This window comes from Oppia nitens, unplaced genomic scaffold, assembly GCF_028296485.1.
Source record: "Oppia nitens isolate AA-2021 unplaced genomic scaffold, nextdenovo-longstitch-racon4-pilon3 scaffold27_pilon_pilon_pilon, whole genome shotgun sequence".
Lineage (NCBI taxonomy): Eukaryota > Metazoa > Arthropoda > Arachnida > Sarcoptiformes > Oppiidae > Oppia > Oppia nitens.
Genome location: NW_026533207.1, coordinates 1266254 through 1288854, shown reverse-complemented (window position 1 = coordinate 1288854; position 22601 = coordinate 1266254). Strand labels below are relative to the sequence as shown.

The 22601-nt window shown below is 24.9% G+C and overlaps 3 protein-coding genes across 3 annotated transcripts; all 3 read left to right on the top strand.

Moving 5' to 3' along the window:
* The first annotated feature begins 11260 nt into the window (after positions 1-11260).
* LOC128954411 (cyclin-D-binding Myb-like transcription factor 1) lies at positions 11261-12439 on the top strand. The gene has a single exon (XM_054299989.1). The coding sequence runs from the start codon at positions 11261-11263 to the stop codon at positions 12437-12439; it is 1179 nt and encodes a 392-aa protein (XP_054155964.1).
* Positions 12440-13999: 1560 nt separating this feature from the next.
* On the top strand, positions 14000-15175 carry LOC128954410 (cyclin-D-binding Myb-like transcription factor 1). Its single transcript, XM_054299988.1, has one exon. It carries the CDS (start codon positions 14000-14002, stop codon positions 15173-15175), a length of 1176 nt encoding a protein of 391 aa, XP_054155963.1.
* Positions 15176-16594: 1419 nt separating this feature from the next.
* LOC128954409 (cyclin-D-binding Myb-like transcription factor 1) lies at positions 16595-17782 on the top strand. Its single transcript, XM_054299987.1, has one exon. It carries the CDS (start codon positions 16595-16597, stop codon positions 17780-17782), a length of 1188 nt encoding a protein of 395 aa, XP_054155962.1.
* Positions 17783-22601: the final 4819 nt, after the last annotated feature.

Here is a 22601-nt window from a genome sequence, read left to right as displayed (position 1 = left end):
TTTATTAAATTAATTTAGTTTCATTCAAATTGACTTCAAATTATTTTCACTATATATTGTTTGGCACACTATTCATAGTGAATGCATTGACTATTAATCTAATCAATCAGGAAATAATGTCAATATATATTGTCAATCCATACCAAACAATCAATACATACGATAGCCTATTAGCTCATAGGCCTAAACTAATCATTAAATTTGTTATGCTTTACGAACGATTCATTGTGTTTAAGGTAATTTGATTTTTTTTTAAATATAAATTATAGTAAAAAATATTTTTTTTAAAACAAAAAAAACATTACATAAGTAATTAAAGTATTTAAATTGTATATATAATAGAGATATTTTATATAGATATTTTAAAACTATTAAATATTATTATACGAAATAATTTTAATTTATTTAATTTATATTAATTTAATAATATATTATTTTAATATTATATTAATATATTAATTTAATTAATATTTTTACGGTTATATACTATATAAAGTTTACAGTAATTTTATATTAAATAATTTTTTAAATATTATTTAATAATATCAAAGTATTATCATAATTATTATTATAATTAGTATTATAATTAGTATTATAATTATTATTATAATTATTATTATAATTAGTATTATAATTAGTATTATAATTAGTATTATAATTAGTATTATAATTAGTATTATAATTAGTATTATAATTAGTATTATAATTAGTATTATAATTAGTATTATAATTAGTATTATAATTAGTATTATAATTAGTATTATAATTAGTATTATAATTAGTATTATAATTATATTAATATTATTATTATTATTATTAATTATTTTATTATAACTATACATTTTTATGCAAAAAAAACAAAACTTTATTATTAAAAAAAACAAATAATAATTAACTTTAATTACAAACTGAAAGAACAATTCGACACCAATTGAACAGAAAATATTGAAACGAGCGATAGGTCTGAACCGATACCAAACCGGTTCCCAATTGAATGTCTTCGATGTAATAGAAATGTTGAAAATGGTTGTCCACGACTTACAGCGGCCAAAGTCGGCAGTCATTACCCAATTAAATATCGCCAACTATTTCATCTACGCTTCCCATCAGTTTCCACATCTATACATATCGTCGGATGGCTATCAGGACAAAAGCTATGCCTATTTAATCAATAGAAACCTAACCGATCACAGACTACATAAGCATTTGAAGGATATGTTAGTATATATTTATTTATGAATTTTTTAATTTAACACAAAAAAATCAAAATAACTTTTAACTAATTTTTATTTATTTTTTTTGTGTATATATGTGTGTGTATGTGTATGTGTATATGTATGTATGTATATATATATATATATGTATGAATCTAGTTTATCACAGATACACGAAACAGGTTTATGGATCCTATGGGAGCACATGCGTAGCGTCTACTTAATGAATGGTGTTAAATATTATGAGGCCTCGACTACAGTGGATACCGATCCCTACGATGAACTGAGATTGGGTTTGGATTCAATGCGTGTGGCTATCGGTCCATATATGACACTATTGCCCGTAACTATCCTAACGTTTATTGTGGAAATCAGACACTTATTTGGCAAATACGTACGTTTTATACACGCGTGCGGCTATTATGACGATTACTATACTACCAGTGATCACTAAAAATAACTTAATTTTAATTAAATTAATTTTTGTTTGTTTTTTATGAATATAACGTATAATTTATTTTCTAAATTTAATAGTTTTGTTTTTGATATATTATAAAAAAATAGGTAAATAAATTCTGTCACCATAGCTCGCCCCCCTACCCTACCCTCGCTTATCCTGATATATATATATATACAGTATATATTTACAAAAATTTATGTAAAATATAACTAACTTTTAGTCGACTGGCCTTAGTATTACCCTTTCAATAGTGTATAACTAATAATAACACAAATTTTATTATTAATATTATTAATTATTAGTTAATTATTAGTTAATTATTATTGTGTTTAACACACATACTGTATATTGTAATAAACTGATTATAATTTTGTGCTATACTAATACAATGATATAATTTTATTTGTTAAACATTATTAAATATCAATAAATATAAACAAAATTTTATGTTAAGCTAATTAAAGTTTTTTTCTGTATTTTGAAATCTATTTAGAAATTATGTATGTTTATAAAAATTTATTTTATAAACTTATAAATTAATAATTAATTTTTCAATGATATTTTTTATGTTGATAGATAACAGCTAATATTGATTGTTTTTTCACTAATATATGGTAATAATTATAATGTATATGTTTTATTAAAATATGGCGTGTATAACAAGTTTATTAATATACAGTATATACATACAGTATATTAAAATAATTTATTTCTAATATATATATATATATATATATTATAAAAAATATTTCATAATTAATAATTTTAAGAAATATCTTGTTTTTAAATGAATTATAGCGTGAAAACTTTGAATATTAAATATAAAAAAGTAAAAGCATTACTAATAAAATATAATTTAGCATAAAATTTAATAAATCCAATATAATTATAATAATATTGCTTTAGTTTAATTTAATATAGTCTAATAGTTTAGTTTTATTTAATAATTGTATTAATTATTATTTAATTTAATCTTCATTTAGTTATCTATTGAATATATTTAAATTAAAATTATTAATAACTTTCTAAATATGATTTATATATTAAAATATCAAATTTTAATTGATTTTATTGTCAATTATTATTTCAATTTGTTTTATAAAAAATCTGTTCAAAACAAATCACACAATTTTGTTGAATATCTAATATTATCGACATTTTTTATCGATATTATAAAATATTGTCTATTGATTTATGTCAATGATATTAATATACATCTTATACTTTATGATATGGCTTATTTTATGGGCAATTTATATCAATATAATTTAATTATATTTTTATTGGCGTCATTGTATTTTGCTTATCAATATAAAAAGTTTCATCTATCACGTGACCAAATCTGGTATAAACTAATTGATGCAATTACTATACAAATGGATATCAAACAATTGATACCAAATTTAGATAATGATAATAATCTGATGATTAAAACTAGAAAAATTGTCCAGTATATTTATAGAATTGAATTTCTTATTTTTACAAATTGGAGTAAGTAAACAATTTAATTTAAGAATTATAATCAATTTTTTTTAAATATTGTAGTTATTGCAATAACAATAATGTGGTTTTCAGTAATCTTGAAATACTATTCATTGATAACATTTATTCAATCAATTGTTTGGCAATTGTTACAAATGATACCGTTTTATGTACTGACGATCGATTGTTTTATAGGTATTTCATCAGTGATATCAATCAATTATATTTCATTGATTGTTATTAATAAAATCAATTCAACAATACTTAAATGTAATTTGAATGTCATAACAATTTACAAATCAATTTATTTGTTTATTGAAAATCATAATACATTTTGTCGACTAATTAATGATTCTAATAAACCATCTACAAAACTCTATTTGATATTTATATTGACATTAATGCCAATTAATTTAATAATCATACATCAAATTTTATTTGAACCGTTAGACTATCAAATAAAATTATTTTATGTTATTTGTATTATTAGTATATGCAGTCAGATATTTATAATACAATACAGTTTAGCAAAACTATCGGCTAATATTCATGGGATGTGTCTATTGTTGTCACGCATTCAATGGCGAGTCAATGGATACCCGTTTCGGATGCGATTCAAAGTCAAACTAATGGCTTATTTTGAACAACTGTCCAGTGATCGCAAAATCGGTATAACTATTGGACCCCAAATGAATGCAATGACAATGACATTATTTTTTCAGGTAATTAATTAATTATTAAAAATATAATATATTTTTTAATAATGTTCAACATTTAATAAAAACTATTTTCTTTGATTTAGTTTATTATAAAATATTGTCGATATTATCTATTGGTCTATAAGTTTTCTGAAAAAAGTATACACAAAACTCAATGATTTATTAAAATTTTATTTATTAATAAAATTAAATCAAATTTACTTTAAATATTTTAGTTAATTCAGTCAATTAAAGTATTTTAATTTTTATCTATTTAGTAAAATAACAATTTATTTATATTACTTATTAATTAAAAAATAAATATTAATTATTTTTTTATTAAATATTTAGGTTGGAAAAGATATGAACGCATTGATTGAAATACATGACAGTAATGTTTGCCTAGACCTCCCTGAGCCGCCCCCACCCAATGCATTTAATATATTATTCAAATGTAATTTTTAAATGTTTATTTAAGAATATCAAATCATATATATATTTATTTTTTAAATAATCTAATTTAAAGTCATAAAATCAAATTATATTAATTAAATAGTATTATTAAATAGTATTATAAATATTTTTTTAAAGTATTTTTATAATGTTTAATTGAGAATAACAATTTTTTTAAATTGTATCAAATTATTATTATAATATACCGGTACAATAAAAGTATTACAAAGTTTACAAATATTGTATTAAATTTTTTTTATAAAAAATAGTGAATTATTTAATATATCAATACAATTAAAAATATTAATAAAAAAATAAAAAGTAAATTTAAATGTAATTAAAAAAACAATTTTAAAAAACATTTTGTTTGCTACCCATAAATATTACGAATATAATCATTAAATTGATTATTCCAATTGCCCATGGTAAATTTATCGTCAAAATTTTTATACGATATATAAACAATGGCCACATTTGGTTGGACCGAAATAAGATCACCGATAATATAGTGGTCAGCGATAGTAGTAGTGTTAAGACAATCGGCTAAACGGACTGAATTTAAATGACTCAAACGGGACAGCGATTGCAACGATCGGCGGCTAATATCAGCAAAAATAATGTCAATGTATTGAAGTCGCGGTAAATTGAGGTCAATATCTTGAAAAACTGGTCACCGGAGTCATAGTATCTGAGATTAAGCGACAAATGTGTCGATTGTTTCATTTGTTTCAGTGAATCACTGATTTCTAGTGAATTTGTGTTTAGAGCACAACAATCAATGGACAGTCGTTTCAATTGTTTAAGATCTTTGCCCAATGAATCAATCAATTGATTCAATAGATAATTATGAATCCATTGAAAGTTTGTAATAATTACAAAACTTTTCAATTTCAGACACCGCCGACTGAATCCATGGGTTAGTAAACTATCGATAATTTTTGTACAATAACTTTGAATCGTTAGTCTAAGTCGTCTTAATTGATAAAACTTTGTTAATAATGTGGCCACAAATAACTGGACAACCAATTCATTGTCAAATTTGACAACAATGTCCACAGATGTCAATTGTTGGCCATAATTGTCGGCAAACTGACCAAACAATGACTGCCAATTAGTTGTCAACCGAAATGCAACCGATTGTAGAGTTGTTGGCAAAAGACAGACACCGGAGGAGTCGTCGTCGTCAGCAAAATAGTGGCGAAAATCCAGTAAAACATTTCCATTACTGACAACAAGTTTACGTAGTTTTGGCGACAAATCTTTGATTTTCTTAATCATTAGACAGTGATTGTGTCCGAGATTTCTTAACTCCAAACTCAACAATTGTCCGCCAATTGCCGTCAATAATCGACCGAAATTATGGCCACCACTACTATCGGTAGTGTAGCTAATGTGTCGCAATGTCCGCAGTGTCTGACCAACCAATAGATCCACCAGTTGGTCGTTACGTGTCATATAATTATAGCCACGGATGCAAACACTGTGAATGTTTGGACACTTTCGGACAATAGCCGAAAACAATTTCAATCGTTGACTAAATAGTCCCGAATTGATATCAATCTGGATGTCTGTCTGTCCATTGAATATCAATCGTTGCCATTGTTTTTCAACTAATTGTAGTTTCAATATGTCTTCAGATCTTTGAATCTTCAGATACCGAAGCAATAGTTCCGTCAAATCATCGCCGAACCGATCAAACGAATCCCTCATTAGTTGTATTGTTGTTAATGTATTTGTGGTCATCTTTACCGATGATATCGCCGATGTTGTGGTCATTGATATTATTAATATTATTGTCTTCAATAATGTTATGCAATAATAATCGTGTGATTAAATCAATTGCTATTGAATTGAAATAAAATACTATTTTTTATAGTAATTATTACTACTTTTGGCGTCACTTCCGTATACGTCCTGGAAGTTAATAAGGATATAGTGCTATATATGAATAGGTTATAATCAGGGTTTTAAGAAAATAAATGCCTGCCCTGGCAATGCCCAAATAGATGCCATAAATGCCTGGCATTTTGGGCATCTATTTTATTTGCCTGCCAATTTAAATTGCTAAAAAGCAACTGTATTTATAATTATAAAAATAAAGTAATTTAGTGTTTTAACGTGTTAATTAAATTTACAATTAATTTACTTATTTCCAATGATATTACCTTTTAATTAAAGGTATTCAAAACAAAAATACAAGCAAATATATTATAAAAACAATGTTTTATAAATTAATTAATAATATAAACTTAAAATAATAGGTGTCACCACCTGAAAATAGATGCCCCGGGCATGGCAGAGGCAGGGCAGGCATTTGGCAAAATTGGCATCTATTGTTTATGCCTTCCATTTTTAAAACCCTGGTTATGATATAAGGAACTCATATCTGAAGGTCCCAGCTACATAGCTTTTAAAATAAAAAAAATTATTTAAAAAAAACATTGTAATGTATTGGCGTTCGGCAGCGTTACCTAACCTGGTGTTCGATCCGCAACCTAAACCTAATTATAAGGGTATTACTTAACATAAAAAATTACACAAATTTTTAATTTCAATTATTTATTCATGAAAAATAATAAATCAATTATTTTTTAAGTGGTCCAGAATAGACCGCCTTAATTTCAGTCAAAAGTGACTCAAAATATGGCCGTCTCGCTTGATGAACACGTTTTCTCCATATAAATTCAATCAAATAGAGATCCATGTGTTCACTACGGCGACCACCCGACCTTTCCAAATGACTTTTCATGTGTTTCCATAAACCTTCAATGGTTTGTGTGTGAACATCCGGATCCTCGGGGTTAACAAAGTTTGTCGAGTGGTTGACAGTCTTATGAACAAATCCATTATCTGTCAAATGGGTGTAGCCTTTCCACATATCTGTATATAAAACAGATCCCGGTTCGACGTTGGATTTTATGATTGGAATTAAAGTTGCTGAATCTCTTTTGTTGTCAGGGCAATGGATCAATCGACTCCTATTGGTGCCTCTTTCGACTAATCCAAGGATCCAGTAACCCTCCCGAATCCTTCCGACATCATATTTTCGATGACCAACCTTTGACTCATCGATTTCAACAATAACATCGTTGCCATCACTGTCATTACCACCCAATTTGCCCTCGGCTATGTTGGCGTCGTGTGCGGCAAATATGACCTCCCGACAGTACTGATACCAATCACATACTGTACCATGGTGATGTTGTACTCACTCTCACCGATTAAGAGAGATGTTTCTCTAATCGCGTCTTCATATGTTAACTTATTTGCAAAACAATGTTAACAAAATAACCTATAAACAGTTAAAAATGATTTACTAATGTATTGTTTTTTTGCAAATTTAAATTGAATACCTTTAATGGATTGACTTCTTTTTCAAATTTTGTGTGAGCAATCCATGTATTGTCAGCCATTGATTTATAGTACTCTTTACCCATATTCCTACCTTTATGGGCTCGTTGACACCTCCATCTTCCGTCCCGATCACCACTGAAGTCTGGTGTGCATTCACCATGACTTTGGTTGAATCCACATATCGGTGTTGGTGTCGGACGGGGAAACAACTCATTATCTCGTAGAAAGTTGTATGTCCTATCTTTGTTGGTTAACAACTGACCTAAACGAAATAAATTATAAGCCATAATTTAATAAATGAATGAATGAATGAATGAATGAATGAATGACTGACTGACTGACTGATTGACTGACTGACTGACTGACAAAGTATTTATATATTTTATATACGGAAATAAATCATTCAAAAATATATTATAATCCTAAGTAATGTTTACTAACTATACTATAATATATGTATATACTGTAATATACTGTACTATAAATTTCATTAAATATAACTAAATTTAATTTCATTAAATTTGAAAAAGTTAAATTTTAAAATTAAGCTTAATTTAATGAAATTTAATAAAATTTAATTTAATGAAATTTAATAAAATTTAATTTAATGAAATTTAATAAAATTTAATTTAATGAAATTTAATTTAATGAAATTTAATGGCCAATCGATTTAATAATTGATTCTATATTTTTTTTTATTTTAATAATTATTTCTTGCTAATTAGGTCTGATATTGTTAATTTTTTATTCATATATATTATTACATATATTATATAAATACAATACTTTTGTAATTTAAAAATTGTACATAAATATATTTATTATTATATTTTTGTCATATTAATCTAAAAAAATTACATATTAAAAATGAAATAATCATTTTTAATTCTATTTTAATTATCATATTAATTTACTATTATCGATTTTTATCATTATATTTATTTATTTTATATATTACATATATATTTAAATAAATATATTAATGTTCAATTATAGAATGACAAATGTTGTCTATTTTGCCCCTAACATTAAAAATGTCAATATTAAAAAAGACATTTCAATTAAAAATATATTTTTGTCATTTAAATAACTGACATCTTTTTAAACACATTTTTCTCTCTGTTTTCTCAGTGTTCTTGAATTGATATGGTGCCTCCGATTAATGATTCCCAAGACATAAGACAACATTATATTATTACATTGCCACCGATTTCAATAAAGATTATAACAATTCAGGTAATGATTAATTGATTGTTGAATACATTGTTGATTTTAAATGTATATATAATTAAATACTAATACAGTAATGGAAATTTTATATTGTTTAACATTCATTTGGCTAATTTATCGCAAGTGATGCCAATTGTGCCGTCATCATTAACAGAATCTGTTTACTTGGCTCTACCACTAACTCATGATTCAAAACTTTTTAAAAAAGCCCCTTTAGCGACTGATATTTCAACAGATTTACCAGATTTTGAGTGTGACCTACGGCAACGACATCGTCCCCATCTTAGTCATCTTCAAAAGTCATTTCCCGATTACATTGAGGACAAGCTTACTATCGGGAATGACTAAAAGTTCTTTACGATTGAGCCATTACTTGCATTTCTCTTTACTGATCAACACTTCTGTTGATAATTTAAATAAATTCATTTTTGAAATAAATAATTAATAAAAATTCAAACCTTTATATATGTATTATATTTGTAAATTTACTTCCTATTTACTATTTATTTACTATATTTATACTATTTTCTATTTACTTAAGTATTTAATCCTATTATTTAAGTATAATACTATAAACCTTTGCAATCATTGAAATTTTGTATGTGTACTCCCTATGACCTTAGCTATCAGATAAGCATGTCCCATATTCCCAAGTTCTGCCTATAAACGTATAGATTCCATAATTATTTGCAGCTTTTTTGCCAATTAATAGTAAAAGTTTATTATAAATATAATATTATCAATATTAACAATTCTGGTCACTTTTAGTCAATTATTATAATTAAAGTTAATTAATATAAGATTATATTACATTTTTTAAATTAAATTAAATTAAATATAAATATAAATTTTTTAATTGCAATAAAAATTTAAAGTATTCAATATGTTTATTATTTTAGTTTTTAATGTTACATTTATTTTTTAGTTACAATATAAAATAATGATATATAACTAAATATAATATAACTAAAAAAATCAATTTAATAATAAAAACTAAAATAATAAATGTATTTATTACTTTAATTTTTTTATATTTTTATTGAAATTAAAAAATTTATATTTATAATTAATTTAATAAAACAAAAATGTAATATAATTTTATATATCATTATGTTTTTTGTGTGTATTTTTTGAATTTATGATAAAAGTCTAGACACTTAAAAATTTACATACTTTCGTATATTTTCATTATATATCTATTTTTATAAACATAAAAATTTAAATATATATATATAATTCAGATTATGTAATTTATTAATTTCTCTATTTATTAAAAATTAAATAATAAATCACTTGTTATTTATTCAAATAAAATAATTAATTTTTTAAAAAACAAAACAATTTTAAAAAATTAATTAATATTCTTTTTGATTAAAAAAAACATTTATATTTTTAAAACTTTTAACACTTATTGTTTGTTTATAATTAACAAACAAAAAAATTTTCAATAGTTTAAAATATTTTTAAAACTAAATTAATATTATTTAAGCGCTAACTAATAATATACAATATTTATACAGTAATTAATGTTAAAAAAAATTTTTATATATTTTATTTCAAACGTAATGTATGTATGAATGTATGCAATAATTTTCACATTCAAACAGTGATGTCATCGATATGTCTGTCAATACAACATAAACACAAACAACACGTGAAACACAACAAACAATAATATATTAATTAATTAACTTTTATTTAAAGTTATTTTACAGTAAATTAATGTTTAAATGATTGAAATATTATTCATAAATTTGTGTAAAATGTCAATAATTTGTTTTTTTAGTTTTGTTTTTAAAAATACATTAATATTTTTATTTGATAAGTGATTGCAATAAAAATAAAGTAAAACAATGTATAAAAATCAATACAACAAACGATACGGTTTTGTTGTTACCGATTGTTATAATAATAAATTAAATAAAGTTATTAAATATAATGACATTCATATGAATAATACAAACAATTGTGAAATTTTAAGTGAAAGTAATAATAATATGAATAATTCAGATAATAATTGTGAAATCAGACACACATTTAATGATAAAAAATTGATGAATCAATCAATTGATTATCAATTAAATGATAAACAAGTAATAAGTGGTAAAAGTATTGCAAACGGTTTTGTTGTCACCGATTGCTATAATAATAAGTTTAATAAAATTATTAAATTTAATGACTCTTTAAGTGAAAATTGTGAAAAGTTTAATAACAATTATAGTAATAATAGTAATAATAATAATAATAACACAATTGCCAACAAATGTTCGCAAAGTAATAGTAAATATACTGAACAATCAATTAGTAATAATAATAACAATAATTTAAATGATTGTGAAATGATAGACACATTTGATAACAATATAATAATGAATGATAAAAGTGTTGACAAAAACTTTATGACAAAAAACACTGCAATTAATAAAACTAGTATTGAATTCAATAAACAATCAGCCAATGAGTATTATCACACTAGTAGTACTAGTGATTATAGTAATTGCAATACTAATAATGATAATAAATGTTTTGTTAGTGATTCTCCATTACATGTATTAATTCCCTATACTTTTTACGGACCAAAAGAAAAACAAATTATTGAAGAAAATAATTTAACAGTAATTACAACAAAGTTTAGTAAATATGAAACGGAAATATTGAGAAAAAATTGGCAACAATTTTGTGATGACTACGAATGCGATGAAAATATGAAAACACGTTTATTAGGATTTTTTTCGTTCAGCGATAACTATAGTAAACAGGAGAGGAAATCGTTTCGTTATTTTATGAGAAACTCACAGTTTTTGTTTAGATTGGCTAACGGTTTGCCTAACCGTACACTTGTTAACATCTATATCACCGCAAGGGTTAAGTTTAATACATTGAAACGTATGTGTGAACTATCGGCTGATGAAAAAGATAATATACTTGAATTGCGTCGACTATACGGTAGAAAATGGGCTAAAATTTCCGAAAAATATCAATGCTATCCGTCATCAGTGACAACATATTATGATACCTATTACGATAAAAATGGTGAACCATATGATACGGGAAAGTGGACACCGGATGAAAATAGGCGACTATTGGCTGCAATGAAACAATGGCTGAATACCGATGATCTCAGTCAACATATATTTACGAAACGTATTCCCTATAAACAGATCAAACAATTGGCCGAAATTAATAGGAGTGAGTTTACAGTCGCCCAACATTGGTATTACCGATTGCGTTGGTCTGTAGCACAATGGGATCAATTGGAGGACCAGTGGACACACAAAGATACCGCTCAACTCATATACTGTTTGTTTAGATATGACTTCACAGACGAGTCGGCTATCGATTGGGACGTAATTAAGGAAAAGTTTGCAAACATTTCGTCGTTTAACGCATTGATGAGAAACTGGCGTTTAATTAAGCAAACGGTTCCCACATTTGAGTCGAAATCATATAAACAAATCATTGATTTTCTTTACGACAATCTTTTGCCACAATATCTCAATCCAGACGACGACGGCTTAAAAGAGTTTGAAATGTTTTTCAATAATTGAAAACACTGTGTGTTTTGTATTAAGATTTCAAACAAAACTATTTAGTTTTTTTATCATTTAACTATTTTGTTAATTTGTTATATTTTTAAAAATCATTATAAAACGTATAATGTAATTAAAAATTAATTTTTTTAGTTATAATAATTTATTATATAATCATAAGAAACAAATGATTGATTGAAATTTTTACGACAATCTTTAGCCACAATATCTTAATCCTGAAGACAATGGCTTTAAAGAGTTTGAAATGTTTTGTTTTTTTGTTGTAATTAAAACACTGTTTGTTTTGCATTAAATTTAAACTAAATATTTGTTTTTTGATGACATAAATTAAATATACTGTATATTAATAACTAATTCAATTAACTATTTATTTAATTATATAAAATATGATCTCATTATATAGTATACGGTATAAAATCTTATATATCATATATTTTAATTAAATGTTAAATTTATGTTAAATATTAATTTTTGTTTTATTCATTGATATTAAATTAAATAATAAATTTCATTAATGTTTAAATCAATTAAAAAATTTAATATTATTTTTATTTAGTATTAAAATATTTTTTAAATATTTAATTAGTTTACCGGTAATTGTTTCTAAAAAAATATTTTTACTTTCAAAACACACTTATTGTTTGTATACTTTAAGTTGACTATAAATATATGGATATCAATAACGTCTATAACTTTATTGACACCTATTTTTTTACTAATAATATACACAATTACAGTAATTTATATAAAATATTTTTATTTCTAACGTAATGTATGTGTGAATGTATGCAATAATTTTAACATTCAAACAGTGATGTCATCGATATGTCTGTCAATACAACATAATAAACACAAACAACACGTGAAACACAACAAACAATAATATTAATTAATTAATTAATTTTTTAAAAAGTTATGTAACAATAAACTAATGTTTTTGAATGAAATATTATTCATAAATTTGTTAAAAATCTAAATAATTTTTTTTTGGTTTTATTTTTTTTTTAAATACATTAATATTTTTATTTGATAAGTGATTGCAATAAAAAAAGTAAAATAATGTATAAAAATCAATACAACAAACGATACGGTTTTGTTGTTACCGATTGTTATAATAATAAATTAAATAAAGTTATTAAATATAATGATACGAATGATACAAATAATTGTGAAATTTTAAGTAAAAGTAATAATAATATGAATAATTCAGATAATAATTGTGAAATGAGACCCAAATTTAATGATAAAAAATTGATGATTGAATCAATTGATTATAAATTAAATGACAAACAAGTAATAATTGGTAAAAGTATTGCAAACGGTTTTGTTGTCACCGATTGCTATAATAATAAATTTAATAAAATTATTGAATTTAATGACTCTTTAAGTGAAAATTGTGAAAAGTTTCATAACAATTATAGTAATCATAATAATAATACTATTGACAACAAATGTTTGCAAACTAATAGTAAATATACGGAACAATCAATTAGTAGTAATAATAATAATAATTTAAATGATTGTGAAATGATAGACACATTTGATAACAATAAAGTAATGAATGATAAAAGTATTGAAAACTTTTTGACAAAAAACACTGCAATTAATAAAACTAGTATTGAATTCAATAAACAATCAGCCAATGAGTATTATCACACTAGTAGTACTAGTGATTATAGTAATTGCAATACTAATAATGATAATAAATGTTTTGTTAGTGATTCTCCATTACATGTATTAATTCCCTATACTTTTATCGGACCAAAAGAAAAACAAATTATTAAAGACAATAATCTAATAGTAATTACAACAAAGTTTAGTAAATATGAAATGGAAATATTGACACAAAATTGGCAACAATTTTGTGATGACTATGAATGCGATGAAAATATGAAAACACGTTTATTAGGATTTTTTTCGTTCAGCGATAACTATACTAAACAAGAGAGGAAAGCATTTCGTAATTTTATGAGAAGCTCACAGTTTTTGTTGCGATTGGCCAACGGTTTGCCTAACCGTACAATTGTTAACATTTATCTGACAGCACGGGTTAGATTCAATACATTGAAACATATGATTGATCTGTCAGATGAGGAAATGGATAATATACTACAATTGCGTCGACAATACGGTAGAAAATGGGCTAAAATTGCCGAAAAGTATATGTGCTTACCGTCATCAGTGACAACATATTATGATTTCTATTACAACTCAAATGGTGAACCATATGATAAGGGAAAGTGGACTCTGGATGAAGACCGACGAATGTTGACAGCAATGAGACAAGTGTTGAATACCGATGATCTCAAACAATATGTTTTTACCAAAAATATACCGTTCAAACTGGTCAGGGATTTGTCGAAAATCAATAGGTGTTTGGTTTCAGTAGCTCAACGCTGGCATAAACAGTTGCGTTGGTCTTTAGCACAATGGGATCAATTGGAGGACCAGTGGACACACAAAGATACCGCTCAACTCATATATTGTTTGTTTAGATATGACTTCACCGACGAATCGGCCATCGATTGGGATGTAATTAAGGAAAAGTTTTTAAACATTTCGTCGTTTAACGCATTGATGAGAAACTGGCGTTTAATAAAACAAACGGTTCCCTCGTTTGAGTCGAAATCATATAAACAAATCATTGATTTTCTTTACGATAATCTTTTGCCACAATATCTCAATCCAGACGACGACGGCTTAAAAGAGTTTGAAATGTTTTTCAATAATTGAAAACACTGTGTGTTTTGTATTAAGTTTTCAAACCAAACTATTTAGTTTGATATCATTTAACTATTTTGTTAATTTGTTATATTTTTAAAAATCATTATAAAACATATAATGTAATTAAAAATTAATTTTTTTAGTTATAATAATTTATTATATAATCATAAGAAACAAATGATTGATTGAAATTTTTACGACAATCTTTTGCCACAATATCTTAATCCAGACGACAATGGCTTTAAAAGAGTTTGAAATGTTTTTTAGTAATTAAAACACTTTGTGTTTTGCATTAAGATTTAAACTAAATATTTTTTTTGATGACATAAATTAAATATATATTTTACAAAAATAATTCATTTAACTATTTATTTATTTATATAAAATATCATCTCATTATATAGTATACGGTATATAATATATATTTTAATTAAATGTTAATTTTTGTTTTATTCATTGATATTAAATTAAATAATAAATTTAATCAATGTTTAAATCAATTAAAAAATTATTTTTATTTAGTATTAAAATATTATTTTTTAAAATATTTAATTAGTTTATCAGTAAAAATATTCAGAAAAAAAGAAACATTAAAATAAAATAATTATTATTTAAAAAAAACAAAACATCAAAAATCAATTAATTTAAAAAAAACACACTTATTGTTTGAATACTTTAAGTTCACTATAAATATATGGATATAAATAACGTCTATAACTTTATTGACACCTATTTTTTTACTAATAATATACACTATTATACAGTAATTAATATAAAATATTTTTATTTCAAACGTAATGTATGTTTGAATGTATGCAATAATTTTCACATTCAAACAGTGATGTCATCGATATGTCTGTCAATATAACATAAACACAAACAACACGTGAAACACAACAAACAATAATATATTAATTAATTAATTTTTTTTTAAAAGTTATTTTACAAATAAACTAATATTATTCATAAATTTGTTTAAAATGTCAATAATTTGTTTTTTGGTTTTGTTTTTAAAAAAACATTAATATTTTTATTTGATAAGTGATTGCAATAAAAAAAAGTAAAATAATGTATAAAAATCAATACAATAAACGATACGGTTTTGTTGTTACCGATTGTTATAATAATAAGTTAAATAAAGTTATTAAATATAATGACATTCATATGAATGATACAAATAATTTAAGTGAAAGTAATAAAAATAATAATAATTCTGAAATGAGACCCAAATTTGATGATAAAAAATTGATGAATCAATTAATTGATTATCAATTAAATGACAAACAATTAATAAGTGGTAAAAGTATTGCAAACGGTTTTGTTGTCACCGATTGCTATAATAATAAGTTTAATAAAATTATTAAATTTAATCACTCTTTAAGTGAAAGTTGCGAAAAGTTTAATAATACTAATTCAGATGATTGTGAAATGATAGACACATTTGATGATAAAAAAGTTTCAAAAAACGATTCAATTGTCGAAAACGGTGTGAAAAACACTGCGAATATTACAAACAATGCATTAAACACACAATTTGTGACAAATAGTGTTTATAGTGATTGCGATAAAAGTATCGACAATACAAATACCACACTATTAAGTGATTCACAATTACATCGACTCATTCCCTATGCTTTTATCGGACAAAAAGAGAAGAAAATTATTAATGAAAACAATTTAAAAGTAATTAAAGGAATGTTAAGTAAACATGAATTGAAAATATTGAAACAAAATTGGGATAAGTTTTGTGATGATTACGAATGCGATGAAAATACTAAAACACGTTTATTAGGATATTTTGCGTTAAGCGACAACTATACTAAACAGGAGAGGAAATCGTTTCGTTATTTTATGAGAAGCTCACAGTTTTTGTTGAGATTGGCTAACGGTTTGCCTAACCGTAGTATTTGTGATGTATATCATTACGCGAGAAGTAAATTCAATACATTGAAACAACCAAAAGAGTTGTCGGATGAGATCAAAGTCCAATTAAAACAATTGCTATCACTTTACGGTAGAAAGTGGTCAAAGATATCGGAAAAGTTTATGTGTAATCCCCAATCACTGCAAGTATATTATGACACGAATTACGATAAAAATGGTGAACCATATGATAGAGGAAAGTGGTCTATAGATGAAGACCGACGACTATTGTCATCAATGAAACGAGTGCTGAATACCGATGATCTTAAACAACATGTGTTCACCAAAAATATTCCGTATAAACAAATCAAAGAGTTGGCCGAAATTAATAGGAGTGAGTTTATAGTCGCTAATCGCTGGTATAAACATTTGCGTTGGTCTGTAGCACAATGGGATCAATTGGAGGACCAGTGGACACACAAAGACACCGCACGACTCATATATTGTTTGATTAGATATGACTTCACCGACGAGTCGGACATCGATTGGGATGTAATTAAGGAAAAGTTTGCAAACATTTCGTCGTTCAACGCATTGATGAGAAACTGGCGTTTAATTAAACAAACGGTTCCCTCATTTGAGTCGAAATCATATAAACAAATCATTCATTTTCTTTACGACAATCTTTTGCCACAATATCTCAATCCAGACGACGACGGCTTAAAAGAGTTTGAAATATTTTTTGATAATTAAAGAAATTGTTTTATTTGTATTGTAATCAATACGATAAAAATGTGTTGAAACTATGAGTGAGTTTACAGTCGACCAACACTGGTATTACCCATTTCGTTGGTCTGTAGCACAATGGGATCAATTGCGAGGACCAGTGGACACACAGAAGATACCGCACGACTCATATATTGTTTGTTTAAATACAACTTTGACAACGAGTCGGACATCGATTGGGACATAATTAAGGAAAAGTTTGCAAACATTTCGTCGTTTAACTCATTGATGAAAAACTGGCGTTTAATTAATCAAACGGTTTCCTCATTTGAGTCCAAATCATATAAACAAATCATTGATTTTCTTTTCAGATAACTTTTTTTGCCTTAAATTATTAAAAGTAATGACGAGTTGAAAGAGTTTTAAAAATATTTTTCAATAATTAAAAACACTGTGTATGCAAACTAACTATTTAGTTGATATCATTAGCTAACTTAGACATAAAATATAATTTTAACTATTATTTGTTATTTTTTTGTTAAACTATTTAAATATTTTGTTATATTTTTAAAATCATATGATCTCATTATATTATATTACATTACATTTTTTTCTCTATTCATTGATAATACATTTTCAATACAAATTTCATAAATTTATTACAGTAATAGTATTTTTTTAAAAAAATATGTTTATTATATTTATAATTATAATTAATTTATCAGTAAAAATCAGAAATATATATCATTTTTTTTGTTAAGTTGAAACAAAATGTAATAAATTTAATTAAAGTACTAATAATCTAATATTTTAGAGCAATGTTTTCAATAGGGGCGGAGCTTACTATATCATATGTTAAAAATATTTATAAATTATTTTTAAATTATTAAATATTATATACACTGTATATTATACAGTATAATTAATAGTACAGTATATCTACTAATTGTAAATAATTAAACAGTATCTGTAAAAAATATTAATTGATTGTAATTTATGTACTGTATATACAGTATATATATATATATATATATATATTAGTTGAATACAATTATTATTAAAACAATTGATTTGTAAAAACAAATGTAAGTATTAATTATGTTGTCATTAAATTTAACATAATTTTTATTAAAATAAATTTTAAATGATTTGATTGAACTATCGATAGTTTGATCACTTTTACAATATGTTATGTGATTAATATTTATTAAAGTATTTATTTATTTATTTTTAGTAAATTGATTGATTGATAAAGTTTTTAAAAATACAAGACTATTGACAACCAGAATCTTAAGATCACTGAAGACAACACAATGACTGCGACAAAGGAGTCGTTTGATCGCTTCGGCGATGATTTGGCGGAACTATTGCTTCAATATCTGCCAATCGATGACAAACTAAGACTACAATCGGTGTCCAAACAGTGGCAGTCATTGATATTAACAACTGAAACACAACTGGTATTTGATTTGAATCTATTGCGTACTTTGTATGCAAAGTCATGGTCTGATGAAAAACATATAATTACCGATAAATTGTTTGAATTGTTGGTCAAAAAGTGTCCAAACATTACAACAGTAACTATAAGTGATATTGATTTTTGTGATAATTTGCTAAACTTATTGATTAAATACTGTTCCCAATTGAGACACTTATATCTTAACAATACTATCGAATGGTTGAACAATAGCCACACTATTGACCAGAATTGTCGTCGATTTGGCCAACGGTTGATGACATCCGAGAAATACAAAACTAAACGAAACAAACAATTGTTTTATAAATTCATTGATTGTTTCATAAACTTGAAATCACTTCATATTAAACATTATGGACAACAGTACCGGTATATCAATAGTATCCGATTGTCTCATATATTCACTGGCAATGATAAATGTTGTTTAGTTTTATTACCGAAATCATTGCAATCAATGAATTTCAGATTAAACAACACTTCGTTGCCATTGTTTATCAATTATGCCAATACTTATGGCCAACAAATTACTTCAGTAGACATATTAGTCGATTTGTTTAACGATACAAACGATAGACGCAAGTCATTGATTACCGGTTTTGAACAAATGAAACAATTAATACAACTAAAGATCGTTGTGTTGACCGACTTTGGCGGCGACCAAGAATTTGCTGATAATTTGTTGGCCACTATTGGCCGCAATTGTTGCCGACTTAAGGCATTCAAATATAAGCCATTAATGGAGACAAATATATCACAAATTGTCCGTATGTTTGCCGTAATCAATGAACATATGACTCGGCAATTAAGACGACTATCAGTGCATTGTTATAATGATTGTTATCCTCTGGTGGACACTGATATACGACTTGCCAGCGATTTGTTGAACCGATTGAATCGATTGACACATTTGACAATTCGGTTTAATTATTTGCATCTAATCGGTGACCAGTTTTTCCGTGATATTTACCGCAATCATCCGCGTCTACAGTCAATAGACTGTCATAATTTTAATAGTACTAACAGTGATAGTGACAGTGATTGTGATTACGATGACTATAACTTTGGTGGGCGTCGGTTCAGGAAATATACTAATGAATAAAATAATTATTTTTAAAAATGTGTGATATATATGGTTTGGGTTTATGATATGTTTACTCATGAAACTCATAATCAACTCAAACCCAGTCCAATAGTTACATATCTCTTAAAATAAAATTATTATAAAAAAAGTTATGTATCGTAAGTTTTTTTTTAAAAATTATTAAAACTAAACCTAAAATTATATGATAGAAGTGATGCTACTATTGATCTTATTAATAAAAACTTGTAATCAATAATATATATATAATAATTATTTTGATGATAAAATATGTAACTAATTATTGATTAGTTTTTTTAATTATTATTATAAATAATAACTATTAATTAACATTATTTCTAATAACTATTAATTAATTTTTTTAAAAGTATAATTATATATAAATTAAATATATATAATGTGTCATAATCTAAACATTTAATATAATTGATTTTTGTTGTTGAATTAACCTTGAATTATGAAAAATGTATTATATTTTATTAATAATCAAATAAAAATTGAAATTAACTTTTAAAAATTTTAATATTAATTATGATACAAATAGATGGCATTAATATTTTTTTTAAATATATATTTATTGCATTTATTGTATCCAATAGTTACAGTAAATAATGATATAATATTAATCTACAATAGAGAGGGTATTAACAACATATTATTTATTGTTAACTAACCGAACCGATAATTGATTATGCATGTTAAAAAAATATTTTTTTTTAATTTTTTTAAAAACTAATTGTTTGAAACCTTATAAAAAAAATTTTAGTTTTATTTTTAAAATATAATACAATTAGAAAACTATGTTAAATTTAATAATATTAACTTGCTAAACTATATAATTATAAAACAATTTGTTAATTAATTATTTTAATATAACGTTTTCAAATTAAAAAACAAAAAAAACCCTTTCAATAGTTTTTCATATCTAATCCCTAATTAGTTATTTTATTTTTCAGTTTTTTGTTTAATTGTAATAATTGTTTCATTTTATTTCATCAGTTAATTAATTAAACTAATAATTGTGTGATAAATATATTAATAATATTCTATATTTTTGAATACAATTATTATTAAAACAATTGATTTTTTAAAAATCAAATGTAAGTATTAGTAGTTTTGTTTTGGATTATCATTTGATTTCTCATTTAATTATTTTTTAAAAAAGCATTTAATTTATTACATATATATATAAATATTATAATCTTATTATTGATTGAATTGAATGAAAATGTTTTAAAAACACAAGACTATTGAAAGACATTGAAAGTTAATATCAGTGAAGACAATGACCACAACAACAGTAATGACAGCGAAGAAGAACTCGTTTGATCGCTTCGGCGATGATTTGTGTCAACTATTGCTTCAATATCTGCCAATCGATGACAGACTAAGACTACAATCGGTGTCCAAACAGTGGTTGGCATTGATATTCAATACACAAACACATCTCATATTTGATGACAAACTATTAATAAGATTATCTTTGAATTCATTTACGGATTACAAAAAGACTATCGATTTGTTTGAATCAATTGTCAAAAATTGTTCAAACATTACAACAGTTACTATAAGTAATGTATTTATTTGGGAAAAATTGTTTGAATTATTAACGAAATACTGTTACCGATTGACACACATATATCTTAAGCCCAGTAATCATATTCAGACATTATGTAGTAGCCATACATTTGATCGTTTTTGTCGACAATTTGGCCAACAATTGGTAACATTCATGACTGACGAGGAATGTGGTCAACGTAACAAACAATTGTTTTTCAAATGTTTGAATTGTTTGCCAAACTTGAAGTCACTTCATATCAAAAACTATAAGACTTATAGTATACTATTGACTGATATATTAACTGCCGATAAGTGTTTAGTTTTACCGAAATCGTTGCAATCAATGACTATTAGTCTAAACTATAGATCAATTGAATTGTTTAGAAAGTTTGCCGACAATTATGGCCAACAGTTGACATCGTTGGACATATCGGTGAATAGATTGTTAGGTAATAATGAAGATATTTTTCGGCCATTGATTGACTGTTTTGGACAACAAATGCTAGGATTATGTCAATTGAAAATTGTTTTGTTAAACGATTTTACTAACGATTTTATCAGAGATTTATTCAAAACAATTGGCCAAAACTGTCGACAACTAAAGACATTGCATTATTCATCAAATAGTTTAACAATAGTAGGAATTGAGCGCATGTTTGCCACAATCAATGAACATATGTCTTCAAAATTGAGACGAATATCAGTGAAAT